This window comes from Rhagoletis pomonella, unplaced genomic scaffold (assembly GCF_013731165.1).
Source record: "Rhagoletis pomonella isolate Grant_MI unplaced genomic scaffold, Rhpom_1.0 Rhpom_scaffold_02356, whole genome shotgun sequence".
NCBI classification, from domain to species: domain Eukaryota; kingdom Metazoa; phylum Arthropoda; class Insecta; order Diptera; family Tephritidae; genus Rhagoletis; species Rhagoletis pomonella.
In genome coordinates, this window is record NW_023460909.1 from 1 (window position 1) to 14,804 (window position 14,804).

General features: G+C 34.6%; 3 protein-coding genes across 4 annotated transcripts; 2 read left to right on the top strand and 1 right to left on the bottom strand.

The window, feature by feature from the left end:
• Window positions 1-138: 138 nt before the first annotated feature.
• LOC118753326 (LIM and SH3 domain protein Lasp-like) lies at window positions 139-3,296 on the top strand (the record flags this gene model as incomplete). Its single annotated transcript, XM_036488200.1, has 3 exons — window positions 139-426; window positions 2,915-3,136; window positions 3,201-3,296. Coding segments are annotated over 2 exons (468 nt in total), but the record flags the coding sequence as incomplete, so codon positions are not given.
• A 6,134-nt stretch (window positions 3,297-9,430) lies between these two features.
• Window positions 9,431-12,438, bottom strand: LOC118753327 (coiled-coil domain-containing protein 13-like). The gene is made up of 4 exons (XM_036488201.1): window positions 11,480-12,438; window positions 10,507-11,406; window positions 10,068-10,432; window positions 9,431-10,000 (listed from the first exon to the last, which is right to left on the bottom strand). Exons 1-4 carry the CDS (start codon window positions 11,960-11,962, stop codon window positions 9,808-9,810), a joined length of 1,941 nt encoding a protein of 646 aa, XP_036344094.1. The 5' UTR covers window positions 11,963-12,438; the 3' UTR covers window positions 9,431-9,807.
• On the top strand, window positions 12,341-14,302 carry LOC118753328 (coatomer subunit zeta-1-like). Of its 2 annotated transcripts, XR_004994797.1 has the most exons (5): window positions 12,341-12,444; window positions 12,512-12,891; window positions 12,979-13,069; window positions 13,727-13,817; window positions 13,942-14,302. XR_004994797.1 is itself a non-coding variant. In XM_036488202.1 (4 exons), exons 1-4 carry the CDS (start codon window positions 12,427-12,429, stop codon window positions 13,987-13,989), a joined length of 537 nt encoding a protein of 178 aa, XP_036344095.1. In that variant the 5' UTR covers window positions 12,341-12,426; the 3' UTR covers window positions 13,990-14,302. The 2 variants fall into 2 exon arrangements, 1 of the variants encoding a protein (XP_036344095.1); XM_036488202.1 differs by lacking the exon at window positions 13,727-13,817.
• The last annotated feature ends 502 nt before the right edge of the window (window positions 14,303-14,804 follow it).

Below are 14,804 nucleotides of genomic sequence, written 5' to 3' on the forward strand. Positions count from 1 at the left end.
AAAAACAAGCGCCCCGTATATCGCCAAACGTCGCGCTTTGTGTGTCGCACGCGTTGCCGCATATTTTTAGTGCGCTTTAAAATTTAATTTTTTTTTTTAAGCAATTAAGTACCTATAACTCTACTCTATATTTTCTGAATCAATCGTTTTTTCGCCCACCATTCAGTGAACAACGCCTACCCGAAGCGTATCGGCTCAATCGCTGACATTGATCCTGCAAATGGCATTTATAGCTCGTTGGCTGGCGAATCGGCATCGCATCATCAGTTACATCAGCAGCAGTCACAACAGCAGCTGCAACACCAACAACAACAACAACAGCTATTGCATCAGCAACAGCAGCAGCATGCGCTTCATCAACAGCAGCAACAACATCAGCAACAGTATTATCAGCAAATGATACAACAACAATCGAAGTCAAGTCTGGTAAGTGAACAATCGTATTATTAGTACTTACAGTCAATCAATAAAGTTTACGTACAGATAGTTTTTTGAAATACGGGCAACTAAATATTTAATTTTTCGCTAATTTTTTATACAAATATGGTTAACTAGTGATCCCGCATGGCGTTAAAACGTCCAAAATTGAAATTCAAAAACTTAAAAAATATTCCAAATGTTTGTCAGAGTTAGAAAAGATCCGAGTGCCTTATTTCATCAAATCGTGCAGCCGTTTCTGAGTGAAGAGCAGTCACGCATAGTGCATGTTTTTATCTTCATCGAATTTCAAATCACCCTGTACCGATGAAAAAAGTTCTTAATTAAAAAAAAAATAAAACTTTATCATACATCTACAGGCTAAGCTCTCTAATTTTACCTCCCATTTGTTGAAATTCCTTTTCAAAAGTATTCTCAAACTAAAATCTTCTTAAATCTCTTCGTCTGACATTGTGATACACATGCATTTCAATAAACTGATGAACTAATTCGAATTTGATTGTTCGAACAAATGGCAACCCTCCTAAATAAAGGCCAGGAATAAATCCCTTTGAAACCCATTTCGATTTATACCCATCCTTTAATAATTCACCCAACTTACTGAATAATTTGAATGCAACTTTTTAAACACGTGGCCACTGTCTTCAAACATTTTTACGGTATTTTTATATTTCATATTTAGTTTTTGAATTAGTTAATTAAGTTAGACCTTTCAAACAGGTGGCAGCCCTCTTCAAAAGTATTGTCAAGCTTAATTATCGTTAATCCTCCTTCGCCGCACACTGCGTTACATATTTTAATTAACTAATGAATTAAGCGGAATTTTAATTTTCAAACATGTGGCAACCCCGCTAAATACAGTTAAGAACTACAAATTTTTCAAACCCCCTTCGATTGATACCCATATTTTAATCGTTCATTTAACTTATAAAATAATTTGAATTTAACTTTTTAAACAGGTGACAACCCTCTTCCAACGCCTCAAAATATTCTTAGCGTTCAAACTAAAGATTTCTTAAGACTCCTTCGTTTGATATCCATACCATAAAATATTTTGTATAACTTGTGTATAAGTAAACTAAATTCAACATTTCAAGCAGGTGGCAACCCTCTTCAAAATATTTTCAAACTACTACTTTCTGAAACCCCTTTCGTGTGTCAGCCATATGATGATAAGTATTGCTCTTACCTAATATGATTTTTAAACAGATGGCAACCCTCCTATAGTTCAGCTAAGAAACAAAGCTTTTCGAAACCATTTCGTTTGATACCCAATGTGTAATTATTGATTTATTTTTTAAAATAATTTGAATATAATTTTTGAAAAGGTGGCAACACTTTAAAAAAAAATATAAAACCTTATTGCACATTAAGTATGAAATTCCACAACATTTCCTTCACAAAATAGTGTACTATTATACTCTGTTCACACTGTGAAAAATAATATTTTTGCTGTGAAAACAGCTTCTTTATGTACCCTCTTTTCATATGCTGGACTTTATGGCGAAAAATCCAGGTAAAGTGGATTTTGATGAAAAGTGACTTCATGTCCTTCACTTCAAATAATGTAGAAAACCAAGGCATAATCCCTTGTAGGAAATGTAAAACAAATAATAAAATAAGATATTTTAAAACAACCCCCAGAACCTTTTACTGGATACGCGCCTGAACTATACAAATCAGTTTGGTTGAAAATTTGTTTATATGATTTTGTCTATACTTCACCCTTTGTGAGATGTAAAAATTTCACTTGAAAACAATGTGTGCTGCTGGCAAAATTTCACAGCTGTGAACAGAGTACTACGCCTAAGTGGCAAACAATATCACTTTGAACTTTGGGGGTACTAATGATATGACCAATGCTGTATGTACATATGTATGCAGCTTGAGAAATAATATGCTTAAAAATACTTATCAAAGTTGATAAATCTGACTTTTTTCCTGTTTTATTACACAAATACTCCTATGTGCGACGCTACAAAAACTCTTAAATAACTTTTAGAAAGTTTGTAGAAAACAAATGTTAATGCATATTAACTTCTTTTATACAAACCTAAGCATGCCAAGGAGACATTAATTTAAATAACCAAATTGAAGTAACGTAGGGATGAGGATGCAAATTTGATTGATATCTACTTATTCTACGCGATTATAGGTGAGAATAAAACAATGAAAGAATATTCTTCCACCTATTTTTCCGAAAAATAGTATAATAGTTTTGAATTTTTATTAAATAGATACCCCTACTAGTGCTTATAGATTCGTTGTTTTTTTACTGTTCTAACTAAAAAAAAATATGGCTTTTCGTAGACTTCAAGTTCCTAGATTCACAAAAATTCAAAGTTTTTTTTAGAGCCTACCGACCTTTCCTAATTTAATAGTATAAGTATGTACATACTTAGCAATGGGCTTACGACGAGCACCTTCTATTTTAACGAATTTATTTAATTATATTCCCTTTCTCACTCTTCCACAGCGTGTCTACCGTGCTCTATACGATTACGAAGCCCAAGATACCGATGAAGTGAGCTTCCGTGAAGGTGATGTTATATTTGAAGTAGAATCAGCCGATTCTGGTTGGATGACCGGACGCGTCGAACGCACTGGCAAAACCGGTATGCTGCCCGCCAACTATGTGGAGCAAGCCGTTATATAATAGGGAATGTTATATTATTGTTGTTGTCATCACCAATTTGTTGTAATACTAATTTGTATTCTTTATTTAGTAGTCGTATTAATATTCTTCATTAACATATTTATAGCTGATAGCAATAATGATTATGAGAATGAACACTTAAAGAATTTCGATGATGACAATTATCACAGCCACAATCACCATAATCATCATCATCAACATCATCATAATAATCATTATCATGAGCCACACAACTCTAGGGACATGAAATCCACTACTAATCAAAAGCCGAGCAATCAACCGCAAGTCGAGACTGATTTTTATTATTACTTTAATCATGTCTTTTGATTTTGTCTTTTTACATAATTTCGGTTTTCATCATCTCTACGCCAAGCGAATTTCACTTAAATTGTGAATGAACGAATTGAATTGAATTGAATTGGATTGGCCCACTTTCTAACAGCGAAAGTGTAGTGTTAAATGTCCCTAGGTATGCATTTGGCACATAAATATTCAATAATTAATTATACATAATTAAATGCTCCTGACAAGGAGTTAAAACAGGACGAATGAAATGAAGGTAGCGTAAATGAGAGAAAGCAGCACCAACACGCAATTATTGTTGTTGTTAAAAACGGAACAAAAGAAAAGAAAGGAAAAAGAAAAACAATTATGAAAGCAAAAATTACACATTTTTTATTAAAAAAAAAAAAAAATAGAACTCATGAACACAACTAATATGAATTGAATAGAATTTGCAAATGGGATAATTGTGTTTGTTGTTATATCACAACTTAGATATACTACAATAAGTTTACATATATTATAAATATACATACATACATGCATTATATAAAATTTATATAGTACCTACGTTTACAAACAAAATACAATAAATACTGGCATACAATGTAATTAAATTTAATTAGTAAAGCAATGCAAAAAAAAAACATCTTTCAATAAAGAAACCATAAAAACCGAATGCATAATAAATTAAATCTCGTCACTTGCACTCGATACAACATTATTAAAACGCGAAATCTGGGGAGCGGGAGTAAAAAATGAATACACTTTTGTAATGAAATAAACATTTTTTTTAGTAGATTATTCTAAATTGTTTTTGGTTACTGACCTTTATTGTTTTCTTTGCACCCTATATAACTAAAGTGCATAAAGCCTAGAAAAAAAGTAAAGCCCACAACGTTTCTTTTAGCTCTAATGCGAGGGGTTTGACTGTTTTACCCAATGTGTGTCGGTCGTGGGAACGACATCGACATCCTAAAAACATAAAAATAATAATATATATATATATATTTTTTTGGATTACGACGTTCATTCCAGCAAGCGAACGATATGACATTTAGTTAAGCTCCTCCGCTTGCTAAATATTAGGATTTTTCATCAAGTGTAACCGGGGTATTCAGACGAATCTAGTTACCGTTAAAATTAATTAATCAAAAATCAATATATCGTTACCTTAGTCCAAAAGCAGTCGATGGGCTGCTGTTGTGCGCTATGGCGGTAAGGGAGGTTAACATCTTCTTAGACAGACGGGCGCCAATCAGAGTCGTAGGCTCCATTACGAAACGCTAGAAGCTAGTAAAGGAATGTATTAATTAATTTTCTATCGTGGCGGATTATTACCATGCCAGACTTGTATGGTTGTATGGGTACCAGGTCATAGTAATATCGCAGACAACTGTGCGGCTGATGGCTGGCCAAAAACGGCACCCTCGAGGTAATATCGCCAAGAAAAGGTAGAGTGGGAGTTCCCTTAACTACTTGTGGATTTCGGGCCTCGCGTCAACTCAGCGAACGCTTGGCGAAAAACCAATACTTGTGCTACTGCGAGCTCTTTCTGGCCGTGGGTGGGTAGGGTGCGGTCGAGGGATCTCCTTAGGCTCGCGAAGCCGGAGTAGGTGTAATGACAGGCCACCGTCCTAACGGGGTTCACGCAGTGAGATTAAATATCACAACGAACCCCTTTTATCACAGCTGCATGGAGGACGACGATGACGTGGAGTCACCTCAACTCTTCCTCTTACAACTGCCCAGCTTTTGGTAGATTGCGGCTTAGGCACTTGAATTCGTACTTTCTGAGTAGTTCGTAGGAGCCACCCAGGTCTAACTGAGTCCCTTGACAAAGGACAATCACCTTAACCTAACCTAGCCTATCTTAATACTTAATATAGAGAGACTCGTAACTCATTTTCTTTCCTCTGTACGAAAGTTAATTCATCAATACGCCATTAAACTATATCGTTGCAGGCATACTAGAAAACAGTGTGTTGAAGAAATTCTCAACTTAACGGTTGTTCTGCAGTCGCACTGTAAAAATAAACATTTTCATTAGATTTTGTTTGGACTGCGAATGGTCTACGTATTTAATCGTTTACCCAATTAGTATCAGCATACAATGGGCCAAATTTTGTTTTAGCAAAATAATTCCAATGGGTAATGTAAAGGCTAACAAGTAATTTTTAAGCAAAAAATACAACCAAGAGCCTATATAAAAATTTAGCAGCACCGTTAATTCCTTCATGATCCACTGATCGGAATCAAACCATATTAGTATGGGACCACACTTGAGGTGGTACCTCTCCGATACAAAAAGAATTATAGGAAACGGTTCACGTGGTCTCAAGTTATCCGGTAACATACAGTGACGACCAAAAGTATTGGCACAGAGAATTTTTCACAGTGAATGCATAGTTTTTATTCTAATTTATTTTCGCCAATTTTTTATAAAAATCTATTTCATACTACAACAAAGCAAATAAAATCGCTAAACTTTGTGTAAAACTAAGGAAAATTCAAAAAATTTGCATACTAATTTGCAACTTTCTAATCAGTTTTTTTTTTTAGAAAAATAGAATAGTGCAACAAAAAGCAAGTTTGAAGCTGCTAAAAATAGCGTTAATTTTTGCCAATTTTTTATTGTAGTATGAACTATATTTTTGTTCATTACTGTACATAAAAAAAACATAAATATTCCGATGAATTGATAACATTCCTCGTTTTTTGAAGTCGGTAAAAAATATAGATATGTACTTGTACATTATAAGTATTTATAAAAAGTTATAAAAATTAGACCAAACACAGGTAAAGGCATTTAAATAAATGAAATTCGAACGAATTTTTAGCAATTTGCAAAATTGACTTGACATAATATCCAGTAAAGACTAAAGCGAGTAAATTAAAACAATTATTACTATACATTAATAAATACCTAATAAGTACACACAATTAAGTATTAAATAAAAATTTTATAAATAAATATCAATTTAGGTGAAAAAATATATGTATGACACACATTTAATAAAAAAAAATAATTAAAAACCAATCACTAACAAACCAACCGCTTTTTATAAACAATGACTTTTATCGTTGTAATAGCCGGTTATCAATTGATGAAGCCTCTAGTGAATCCTATTGGACTGAATACTAAAATATTTAGCATTTTTACAAATGTAAACAACTAGTACTAGTATTTATAATATTTGAGACATCGCGCTTGCACATACAATTTTGATAGCTTACCAAGCGTTTGTTAATTTTTACCCAACCTTCAATGCACTAGATAGGAAAAATTCTCAAAAAACAAAATGTAGTTCGAAATAACAAAAAAATTCTTATTATGCATAAAATGTATGTCCTAAAGTGCCTTTTATTTGCATACACCTAAAATGCTTAACTACAATAAATAAAAATACATTTGAGGCATTCTTTCCGAATGTTACTGTACACCTGCACATTTTCCTTAAAAAAAATTAAGTATTTCAATGACGCGGGGTATATTGAACTTGGATGTGTTTTCAAGGTCAACATAATTTTTTAGCTGAAACCCCCATTACTTCAGATAAAATCAGGTATGTAGATATTATATTTGAGTCCTGTGGACCAAACACAAAACATTACTTTTCCTTAAAAAAAGCTTCAGCTTTTTACATTAAAGTTTAAAATTTTGTTTCATATAATTTATTTTGTGTTCATATAGAGTTACTTATCTCAACCACATGCGACACCTCATAAAGACAAACGGACCTTAAAACTGAGATCCAGGTCGGATCGAAGGTCAACCCTTGGAAGGAATTGACCTTCATACGACCTTGGGGACAAATGACCCCAACACTTGATTTCATATCTGCACGTGTCATATCTTTCCGGCTATTACCGAATACGTGATTAAAGCTGGGGCTTAACAGTAAAGCTGCAGTTACAAGGATCAAGTTCTGTCGACTGCAAAAATCTACTAGAAAAGGCAGCTTTAAGGTGGTCCTGGAAATGATCTTGTAAATAACCTGCAAAGTCAATATGCCAGTTTGAAAGCTTGTATTTTTTATGAATATATTTTAAAACAATTAAAAAAAAAAGTTGGCAGGTATGGGGGGTAGCGTTATGAAGGAATACCTCATAAGGCTGTAGATTCGTATGTTATATGTAAAAATCTGTTATTATAGATACATAATTGAGAAAAAAGGTTTCGTAAACAATACAGTAGGGTGGCCCCTAAAATATCAACATCTAAATTTTGTAAGTACAAAATAAAGACATCCACGAATATTTCATGTTTTAAATAAACTTTTAGGGTTCGCTACCGTATTTGAAAAATTTTTAATAAAAAAAATTCTACATAATTTGTACTTGAAATCTGATAAATCAAATATTTTGAAGACCATCCTACTATACAGGTATAACCTTTTTTTTACATACAAATAATGAACACATACTAACATATTACGTTAGTTATACACTTTTTTTTCCAAAGTAGTGTTGCAAAATCTAAATTATGTACTAAATGTTAATATAGCAAATAGTGGAGATGCTAGATTGTAATAAAGTAAGCCGGTTTTTGAAGTAATTAAAATAAAAATAAAAGCAGAAATGGGGAAAAAAACTTTTCAAAAATTAATCACTCCCAAAATCATTATATGTATATAATTTTAAAACAAATACCAACTCTGTTGTATTCGTAAAAAAATATTTTATTAAATTAGGCATAACAAACAAGATAAACTTTAGATATCGAAGGGCTTATATTATATTCAATACCATACATTTGCAATTTTCAAGTTTCGGATATAAAAATATAGTACGTAAGGCAATTTAAAATTTTTTAATCAGAATTTCCAGAATAAATTTCTTGTATGCAGTTTTATTTAAGTTTCAAGTGGCTAAGAATTCGCGCGGATTTTCGAGAATCAGGACCTTCTCTCAGGCACTGTAGAAAGCATTTTTATGAACTCACGGATTACGGGAACCAGACATTCATAACTCAATCACTGGAGACGACGTTGACGACATGACGAGGCGCAAATGCTCCCCATTACGGAGCACAACATAATGCTCTGCAAGCAATTCTTGGTAGGGAGCCACAGACGTGGACACCCGAGTAGACACTTGCCTCCACTTGCCATAAAGCAACCACTGGACCCGACAGCATATCGATAAGCCTTGAACGGCATTCACAGAGATTCGGACCACAATAGCCCAAAGTATCGCCTCTGTCCCTATGGACGGACCCTATAGAAGCTGCACGCTTCTTGGGTCTCCCTTGGTCACTACCTTTTCCAACTCTCGCCCTTACCTAACACTACTTATCGCTGATGAAGAGCTTCAGCTGCTTCGAGAGACTCGCCCAACAATGGCACAACTATAAGCACTGGATGCTGTAGAAAGCTAAACTCCTACTTATACAGACTTTACATCAAATATATGTTTATCCGCGTTGCGAAGAAACCCTATATGACACCAAACACTTCTTCGCCTGCGCCTTGACTTTTCCAATATCATTCGGCACGACTCAACACTCATTTATGTACAGTAAAATATAAATAATATTGCATATAAAAAGTTCATATGTGCACCAATTATTCAAAACAATACAATCATAAAGCTTTTGAAACTACTCGAATAACAGATAATGATCACGCGAGATAAACCTATACAATGTTTCAGAAATATGTATGCATTTAAAATAAAAATCATAAGCTAATTAAATAAGTGCATGATAATATAGTAAATATTTAGTGCAATAGATGAATATGAAAAGCGAAAACTGATCAGATACAGATACGTGTTACTCGAGAAATCATTTTATAAATAAATATAACGAAGTTAAGTTAAACTTATTAAATGTGTTTTTATTAATAAAAATGTGTAGCTTGCAGTGTTGGTATTTACACGATAATAAGGTATGTAGTTTCAAATTACAATTTTCTTTTAGACTCAGTGGCTAATGGTATATATATATATATATTTTTTTTTTTTATATAAATCGACAATTCCTGAATATTACAATTTTCGGAAAATTCAAAAATGATTTAGATATTAAGAGATTTAAAGACTGCGCAAATATTGCCCACAAAACTAAAAATTTGTATAATAATTAGTAATATTAGGGGAGTTGACTATTTGTAGCATTTTAAGCGTAAAGTTGCTACGTAGCAATCTCTAAATCTCTGTTAATTTCTAAATTAGGGTTTAAGCCTCACCTACGTAGCAAATTCACACCTAAAAACTACAAATCATGTGCTCTCGTATTGATAAGCGAATCGATTTGAAGCTAATTTCTAATATCTGTAACCAAAACTTCTAATTGCAGTTTATGTAGGTAGCTTATATGTAACTGACAGATATCTGTATAAATTTTTAATATTCTTATACATATACAATTTCATGTCCATGCGACATCCACTCGTACCTATTTTCAAATGTTCTTGTAAATGCCCATTTCATAACGATTCGCCAGCGTTAATTTCCACTGAGAGCGAAGCACTGCTTCGATTATTCAATATTGTATCCAACACAGCACTTTTTGAACTGTTTATTATATCAGCAAAGGCGCGCGCATCATTTTCTTTCTCTTCCTGCAAATGCAACACCTTTTCAGTCAAATAGATTAGCTTCTCCTTGGCATATTCGAGCCTAAAAAAATGAAGAGCAAGAATAAGTTTATCTAAAAAACTATAATATTTTCGCACTATTTGCTTACTCATGCTTCATTTGATAAATTTGCGCTTGTGTCATCTCCTCAACCGCTGCATGCGATAGATTATTCAGCGAAGAACTCTCAAAGACGAAGGTGCCCATTGATGACACTGAAGAACTCACGCTGTTTACATAGTCCGCAATGCGTTGCGTACGTTTCTTCCGCTCTGACTGCATTTCCAATTCCTTCTCAAGCTCACGTATGCGCGATTCTAAGCGTGATATGCGCCCCTTTTGTTTAGCCACCTGCTCGTGAAGCGCTTCATTCTTTATACGATCCTGTTCGCTGCGTGCAATGAGCGTTTTATTGTGTTCAAGTAAATGATTTTTTTCAGCTTCTAATGCGTCGAGTATAGTGATGAATTCTTCCTGAAATATATTAAAAGTTAATATAAGTATGTGCAATAAATTGAACTAGAAGTTTTGAATTTTTTATTTCCTACTTTGCGCAGCTCGCGACATGAGAAAAGAAAACCGCCCGCTAAAGCTTTGAGATCGGTTTCCAAACGCGCTATATTCTGATTAAGCTCTTCAATATGCGTATCTTTGCCTTGTACTAAATTTTCCATATTCTCCAATCTAACCCGCAGCTCCTCTTCACGAAATTCACCATCCTTATGTATGCGCTTCAAATCGTTCAACTGGCGCGTCATCTCTTCCAAGCGATTTTCATAGTGATAGCGTTGCACATTCATCTTCTCATTCATATTCGCTAAATTTAAGCCATTATAATCAGTTTGCTCCTCCAACGAATTGGCTTTTATCTTAAATTTCAACACATCGTCATTGAGTGTTTTGTTGCGCACCTTAAGCGCCAACACTTTGCCACGTTGTTCCTCCAATTGCCCTCTAAGTGCGACAATTTCTTTCTCCAGGCCTTCAACCTTAGCGCGATGCAGTATTTCTGTCTTCCGCACGACTGTATTGTAGCGATCAAAGGAGGTGGCACTTGCATTCGTTGCAATTTTCGCATCTTCATATCTGCCCGGACGACCACCAACACTCTTTGCGGCGCTCGTGGGTGTCGATTCAGATTGAGTGATGCCATCAGAGCCATAAGGAATAGGACGTCCATCCATGGAATGCCTGTCCACAATATCCAGCCGCTCCTTTAATTCATGCAGTTTCTGTTGTAGATGCAGGATTTGTTGTGCGCGACCACGCCAATTAGAGTTCTGTGCTTGGGCTGCCATTGTAGCTAAATTGAAATGTTCACCGATTTCCTGCTGCAGACATTTTTGGGCGAGTTTAAGTTGACCTTGTAGCTCAGAATTTTTATTGCGGGTCTCAAATAACTTTTGCTGTAGTGCGGTTAGCTTGGCGCGCAGCTCATCTGAGGCATCCTAGAAAAAGTGGGAAGGAGGGCAAGAAAGAGCGCATATATTAAAAGCTATCAAGTTCTCGTACTTAGCAAACCTTGTGTGTCTCAGCCGCTGCATTGTGTGCTCTATCCTCGACGTGTTTTAGCTCACGTTCCAGTTTTTGTATTTGCATTTCCTTTTTATTAACACGGTTCTTGGTAGTTTCTAACTCGGCACGTAATTGGCGGTTTTTCTTGCTTAGCTCCAATAATTTCGAGCTTGCTATTGACGAATTGCATCGCAGTTCATCAATAGGCACTGAGTTAAGCACTTCATTTAGAGATTGGACTGAACGTTTTAGATCTGATATTTCTGCGTTTTTCGCGCTAATAGCCTGGCTTAGGTTTTGATTTTCTGCTGATAAGTCGGTCAATTTTTTTTTAAGTTGAATTCTTGGAACCTTTTTAGTGCCCACTTCAGCATCATCGTTGCCTGCGGTTGCTCCTTCAACAATTTTCGTTATTTTTTCTTTAGATCGGCGCTTAACTTTTGGCGTATCAGTGACTGTAGCCTGATCCAACTTCTGTATAACTTCCATTTTGTATAAAAATATATTTGTATTTATGTTAAATAACTATTTTATCCCCAAATACTGCTGAAAGATCAAAAATATTTGGAATTTGTTGTTTTGTTACGAAATTTGAAATGCTGTCAGTATCCATTGTGAATGATTATTTGATAAATTCTTATTTCCAATTTTGCCTTTTCGAGTTCCGGTTACCGTCTGGGATCAAACTCAACAGACGACGCTGTGGTTTGTTTTCCGGTTATCTTCTTTCAACACCTTAATCCGTAATGGGTTTGGAACGAAATGAACTCGGAAGTCAAGTGGCCCGTGACCAGTGTTGCCTACCCCCAGCGTGTTGACAGTTGCGGATGACGTGTAATGTACACTGTCAAATATTCTCACCCTGTACTTCTGCTAGTGCAATACAGCGAATGACACTTGAAAACAAAATGATAACAAAGTAGACGTCATTCGTAGCAAATAATCGGTTGGCAATGGACGGATTCATGATGGTAAACTATAAATAAAATACATTTAAATAAATAAATTAGCAAAAATGTTTACGTTTTGTTCCCACAGGAGCCCACACTTAACATCATCAAAGGCATGTGCATCATGGACAACGATGGCAATCGCATCTTGGCCAAGTACTATGACAAGAATGTCTTGCCCACGGTGAAGGAGCAGAAGGCTTTTGAAAAGAATCTATTCACCAAAACACATCGTTCCAATACGGAAATTATTATGTTGGACGGCCTTACCTGCGTCTACAAGAGTAATGTGGATCTGTTTTTCTATGTGATGGGCAGTGCCTATGAAAATGAACTGATACTCTTGTCGGTGTTGAATTGCCTATATGACACGATAAGTTTGATACTGAAGAAGAATGTGGAAAAGCGCTTGGTTTTGGAAAATTTGGAAATCATTATGCTGGCGTTCGATGAGATCTGTGATGGCGGGTATGGAAAATAGGGAGCATCCCAAAACAAAAGTTGATTCTGTGTAATAAAAATATTTGGTTAAATTGCGTTATTCTATATTGACAGCGTTATATTGGATGCCGATCCATCGTCCGTGGTGAAACGTGTGGATTTGCGCAACGATGACATTCCCATTGCAGAGCAGACCGTCGCGCAGGTAACTAATAAAATTAATGGACTATTATGGTAGTCTGTGGCAATTATCTTGTATTGGTGAACTCGAATCAAAGAGAAATTAATAAGCTCGAACTATTTTATTAATTTACACACATTTGGTTTCTCATATAAATTTAAGTTACAAATTTCTCTTATTTATATAATAATTTTATTGGTTTGCAAAGTTAAGTTATTTTAGACAGTATGAATTGTGCACACAAGAAGTAGTAGTTGCTTACGGCTATTGTAAAAAAGTGCCTGGTTATGAACGCCAAGCGTCCGAGTAGAAAAAGCCTTACAATTAGTTAAGAAAACATTGTAGTAAAGTTCTTGTAACACACAAAAACCAATTATAAGTGTACTTCGGTTAAATGCCTATTTTTAAGCTAAGCAAAAGTTTCAAAAATAAAAAAATAGCCGAATGCAGAACGTTACAAACTATTCGTTTATTTTTTTCCTCAAATTATGTTTGGACGTATGTATGTAGTTTGTAGCATTTAACTATTTTAAAGGATTTAAACTTTTATTTTGCTTGTGTTACTCTTTTTGCTCTAATGCCAGCTCAAAAATGATTTTTCTATAAAAACACTTAATCTAATTTATAATTAATTTATTTAATATTTTTTAAACATTCTTTTTATGACATCGGCAAGAGCAGCTGCTAAAGCGGAAACATTTTATTGCAATATAGAAGTGCTTCCATATCCTTCTTACTATTGTTATCTTATGCCAATACAAAATAAATAAAAGCAAGTCAAAGAATTTTAATATTTACTTGACATACAAATACTAATCACCCACTTTAAAATTTAACTAAAACTTGTGAAATTTTCAATAAATATTCCTTTTTACATAAATCTCTTACACTTGCAGGTGTTGCAATCAGCGCGCGAGCAATTCAAGTGGTCCATACTTAAGTGAGGCATATTCGTATAAATCTGATCGTGCAGAGGAGCCAAAAGAAAGAAGTTTTTTAAACTACATATACACATTTACATAAGTTGTTTTTTCCAAAAAGCGCAATACATTCGATTTTTATTGTAATTATAATATAATTTAATACCATTTACAAACAATATATAGCAAAGTATGTCGACGTTAAATTAAAAATTTGTCCTGTACAACATATCCCACTAAATATGTATTTAGAAGCAAACATAGTCTGCCACTCGTTAGCTATACATCGGTTTCGAAAACACAGGAAGGTATTCGAATTTATTATTTTTAAATTTAAGTGCAGCAGTTTCATTTCACTTTTCTAGCTTTTAAATGAGTGCTAAATCGGGCGAAGTTTTTCTTGTTGAGATTTGTCGTTCATATTGAAGGGAAATCTAGAAAAAAATTGTTCATGCCTTCTTGAATTCCTTAACGGAGAAAATATATATCAATGTAAGTTGATTAAATTTTAATAGTATGTACAGTAAAAGCGTTGAGTCTCGACGAGCTACCCACATTTTTACGCCGCCTACGAAAGGGGCCATGGTTTTTATGGAAAGCTTTTTCATGGCAGAATTACACTCGGAAGGTTGGCCCCTGCCTGCGTTTCGATAAAAGACTTGTTAAATGTTGCTCGAACCAGGAATCGAAGTTAGATACTCGTTAGGATTCAGTAGGTTACCCACCGAAGCACATATTATGAGGTCACGATTACACTTTTTATACAAGCCATTTTTACCACGCGAACAAAAGAGGCTAATTCGCAGCTGCGAATTCACGTCGATGGCTCCCCTGATTAT